At 40.7% G+C, this 4,973-nt stretch overlaps 1 protein-coding gene across 1 annotated transcript; it reads left to right on the top strand.

Annotated features, from left to right (window-relative positions):
- The first annotated feature begins 1,027 nt into the window (after positions 1 to 1,027).
- On the top strand, positions 1,028 to 2,866 carry LOC117134682. The gene is made up of 2 exons (XM_033293141.1): positions 1,028 to 1,566; positions 2,814 to 2,866. The coding sequence occupies exons 1-2, from the start codon at positions 1,066 to 1,068 to the stop codon at positions 2,829 to 2,831; spliced, it is 519 nt and encodes a 172-aa protein (XP_033149032.1). The 5' UTR covers positions 1,028 to 1,065; the 3' UTR covers positions 2,832 to 2,866.
- The last annotated feature ends 2,107 nt before the right edge of the window (positions 2,867 to 4,973 follow it).

Below are 4,973 nucleotides of genomic sequence, written 5' to 3'. Positions count from 1 at the left end.
TACATATCGCAGAAATATGCAGAAAACTTTTTTGGTTGTTGAGGGTGTTCAGTCACTGCGGTGTGAGAGGTCGAGCGGATGATACCTTTTGAGACGTCGCCTGGTGGTGCTTTTATCCATTAGGTTAATGGCAAGAGGGTTTATATGCCTGTCCAGACGGTCCAGATGGGCTCTGCTCAACCTGGTGACTTCTTGGTGGACCCAGGGGACTCCGAGCTCGCTGTGGACCACTTCGTTTGTGTGGAGTAGGTGAGCATTTGAGATAGGTCTGAGCGCTTTACTCTGGAACTGTTGTATTAGGTTCAAGTTGGTGGCGCTAGCAGTACCCCACATCGGGAACCCGTACGTCCACACGCGCTTTATTATGGCTTTATAAATTTGCAGCTTGTATTAACAAATTTTGACACAAAATCTTTTCATACAACTCAATTTATATACCTCGATCTTCAAAATCCATTTTTAATAATAACCAATTTGCTTATCGTATGGAATTGCCAAGCGCACATAAAAATGCCAGGTTGCATTTTAAGCAAAAATATTTATTGATGCTTTCTACAGAGCGAATCTAGTATATATATGTTGAATACAGTTTCAATCTAAGCTTTGAGGAGTAAAGACGTGTGACTAGCGAGCGAGCCCCAGACCCAACTCTTATCAGTAAAAACAATAACTACAACAAAAACAAGCGTACAAGTGCACAAAACAAAGGCTCTCTTGCCCGAATCCCTCTGTACTCTCTGTGAGGAGGAGTTAGCTGCGCGGCTTGAGGCGCTTGAGAGTGCACAAAAATCATTTTACGCTGCACATGATGCATTAGAGGAGCTTAATTTTGATGAAATCGGAAGTGCATTGCGTAAAAACTTTGATGAGCGAGCCGTACTATTAAAAACTACAATCCGACGCGAAATTAATAAACGAAAAGTGACATCACCACTGTGCTCTACAATGAGGCAAGACTCAGTTGCCAACAGTCATGCAGGATTTTCTCAGAGTCGCATTCGGTTACCTGAGCTCAAGTTGCCGGATTTTAGCGGTGGTTATACCAAGTTCGCGGACTTTATATCAATGTTTACATCAATCATTGATAAGGATTGCGGCTTATCAGATGTGGAAAAGTTCCAGCATTTACGCTCGTGCCTTAAAGGACCAGCTTTGGATACTGTTTCTTCACTGGAGATCAGCAGTGCTAATTACACAATTGCACTCGACTTGCTGAAGAGGCGATTTAATAACAAGCGTCTCATTTTTCAATCACATGTTACTGACATCTTGAGTTTGAATCGCATTGAATCATCGTCAGCTGTAAAGCTACGATCTCTTTCGGACACTGTGAATGCCAACATCCGCACGTTGCAGAGTTTGGGCAGTGCTGAGCAGATTGCTGGATGCATCATCGTGCATAGTCTGCTTCAAAAGGTAGACAAGGCAACACAGGCCAATTGGGAGGAAACAACGCCGATGGACACCATTCCTACATGTGAGCAATTCATTGAATTTCTTGATCGTCGATGTCAGCGACTGGAAAATGTGGAACATGCTATGGCAACGTATACGCCTAGCACTAAGGTGGGAATGAGTAGCAAAATTCCTAACAGTAGAAAATCCTTTGTATCCACTTATACTAAGCCAAACGAATGCATGTTTTGTGATTCAACTGGCCATTTGATATATCACTGTTCCCGTTTTGGTAACTTGTCACCACAACTGCGTTTTCGTGAGGCTAAGAAATTAGCCCTTTGCATCAACTGCCTGCGCAAGGGACATCGCCAGAGAGAGTGTACTTCTAGTACATGCAATCGTTGCAAGGCAAAACACCACACGCTTTTACACTTTGACAATCAACCTGACGCCACTCAAGCTAATAGCTCTCTGCATGCGACTACTGCATCAACATCACTCATCGCCCAAAATAGTAGCCATGACGTTGTGCTTTTGGCAACTGCTATTATCAATATAAGAAGTCGATTCGGCAATCTCGTTCCTTGTCGTGCCCTGCTTGATTCTGGTTCACAGGTGCACATCATCACTTCTCGTCTAGCTCAGCATCTCCAGCTACGCAAGCGCAAGTCACCTACGGTGATATCTGGTTTGGGAGATTCCTGTGTAGTCGCAGAAGGCTATTCTGCAGATATTTGTCTAAAATCGCGTGCATCCGAATACTCGGCAAATATTTCGGTTTTGATAGCACCGTCCATCACTGGGCATCAACCCAATTACAACATCAACACTGATCTTTGGAATATACCCTCGAATCTTCGCTTAGCTGATCCTGAATTTAATAAACCGCAACAAATCGACCTACTTATTGGTGCAGGTCTATTCTTCGAATTGTTATGCGTTGGGCAAATAAAGATGGCTCCTGGTTTGCCCATCCTTCAAAAGACTCAACTCGGCTGGATAGTGACAGGAGGAGCACTTTCGCCAAGCCCTGCCTCGTGTATGGTTACACGCCTGACTCCAGCATCGCCTTCCAATCCTGATCACAGCCTTGATCAAATTGTTCGTCGGTTTTAGGAAGTAGAGTCCTTGCCTAATGTCAGAAGCAAATACACCAAGGAAGAGCTTGATTGCGAAACACACTTCAAGCAAACGCACTCTCGCTTGCACACTGGTGAATTCTCTGTTCGCCTCCCCGTTAAGCCAGGTGTAGAAATGCTTGGTGATTCTTATGGGCAAGCATATCGCCGTTTCTGTAATCTAGAACGCAAATTGGAGCGTCTACCAGAGCTTAAGGCAAAGTACTCAGGTCCATATGTGGACCTCAAACATATGTCGCGTGTGGAGTCCAGCCTGCGAGTTCAGTGCAGTTTCAGAGCACCCCGCAGATCTAGACGTCTTGACTCCTGCGCATTTTTGGGCACTGTGCCGATGACTCTGTTTCCTGAACCTGATGTCACTTCGCTCAACGTGAACCGTCTTGACCGATGACAGCGCATGTCTTACTACCAGCAAATATTGGAGACGCTGGCGTGAAGAGTACCTGACACTTCTTCAGCAGCGTGCTAAATGGCGAGCGCCTCCAGCCTGATGTCATCATCAACGACTTAGTCTTGGTAAAAGATGAAAATTTGCCGCCCCTCAAATGGCCACTAGCTCGCGTCGTGGAGCTAATCGCTGGCTCTGATGGCGTTTCTCGCGTTGCTGTTATCAAGACATCAACTGGCATCATCCGAAGAGCAATACAAAAACTATGCGTGCTTCCGAAGCAGATTTGTTGAAAAGCCCGTGTCTTATCCAAACGGGGGGAGTATTTTGCGTCATTCAAGACAAAAAGTTAAATAAGCATCACAATACAAAACATATGATTATTTAACTAACATTCGCTTAAGCGCGAAACTTTCGCGTCTATCTTTGTTGGTGCCTCGCCACCGCCACTTTCTAAATTCGCTCTCTTGTTCTAATACGTGCATTTGGACTGCGCGTTTACTTATAATGCTTCTCTTCTATTGCGCGTCATTTTGGTACGAGGCGTTTCTAACTTAGATTCGCTCTCTCTATGCACACAAGCTGCACTACTTTGTATGATTTAGTTATATTCGATCTCTATACCAATAAGTTTCAGTTTTCGTTATCGCATAAAAAGCAGCCGGCAGTGCCGACCATTAACAAATTGTAAAATTGAACATTAACCATTAATCAAAAAGCCTGCACTATTGCCAGCAAAATAAAACTTGTAATTTAAAATTCGTTGAGATTTTATATGTCTATTAAACTTAAAAATAGCTATTAAAAAAGCTTAATAGCTCAACAGATACGTTAGTCAGTGACAATGGCGGACAATTTACATCCACATAGTTTCAAATATTTATAAAAAACAACAATATCAAGCATATACTGACTGCACCATCTATCCACGAATGTACAAGCAGAAAATTTTGTTAAAACTGTAAAAAAATATTATATGCAAACATTAAAGAAAATGAGAACTGTGAGTTCGACACCATGTTAAATAGATTTCTCATAGACTACAGAAACACTGTGCATTGCACAACAGGAGAATCACCTGCTAAACTATTTTTCGGTCGTTTGTTAAAAACAAGATTCAATTCATTAAAACCATAGAAAAGGTCAAAAAGTCATGGTTAGAGATTATAAAAATCCAAAAAAAGCTAGTTGGGCTCAAGCAAGAAATTTATATAGATCAAATAAGAAATGAAAACTGAAATGGAAACAAACAATGAAGTTACAACTGAAGTTACAAATAGCAACGAACTGGTCAACAGGTCTATGGTTGAGAATCAAGCTTATATGGAGGACGAACACAATCAGTCTCCATCTGAACTTTTAACCTCACCCACCAAGAGAGAGTTGAGAGCACGTCAAGGAGGAAGAGTTGTAAAGAAAAACTTGTAAAAATATTAATTTAATTATAAAAATATCAATTTAGTTATAAAAATGTTAAAATATGAATCAATTGTTGATATATATGATATGTAAACCTATGTAAACCTGTGCAGAGTGTTATTTATTTTTGTTATTAAACGTGTAATCAGTGAAAATAACAATTAAAAAAGTGTTGCCTTCACCTAAAGAGCGTTGGTGTAATTGTTGTTCTTGTATTTATTGTTGTCGATAAGTTATAGTGTGCAGCAGTGCACTATGGGTCGTTTCTCGGAAAAAGTGATATAAATGTGATTTTTACAAGTATGCAGATTTGAAAAATTTGAATGCTAACATATTTAGAACTGTTCAAGCTGTTATGTTACATACCGCAAATGTTAAATTAACAGGCGAATTTTTCAGTAACAGCTGTTAAAGTCAGCTGTTGAAACTAACAGCACGTGCTTACATTAAAGTGAATTGCGCAGTGCATTTAGAAATTATTGATTCTTCAACAAAACAACATACTTTGAAATTTTAAATGTATGTTATTTCTACAGGTTCCTACTATATGTTAATACTAATATGTTGTTTATTGAGTGCGTATATATCTAACAATTTGTAATTTTAGCAAGTGCGTCTATGTAAAGCTT

The sequence above is a fragment of the Drosophila busckii genome, chromosome 2R (genome assembly GCF_011750605.1).
Source record: "Drosophila busckii strain San Diego stock center, stock number 13000-0081.31 chromosome 2R, ASM1175060v1, whole genome shotgun sequence".
In the NCBI taxonomy this organism is placed as follows: Eukaryota; Metazoa; Arthropoda; class Insecta; order Diptera; family Drosophilidae; genus Drosophila; species Drosophila busckii.
Note: the sequence above shows the minus strand (reverse complement) of the source record. Positions and strands in the feature narration are given on the sequence as shown.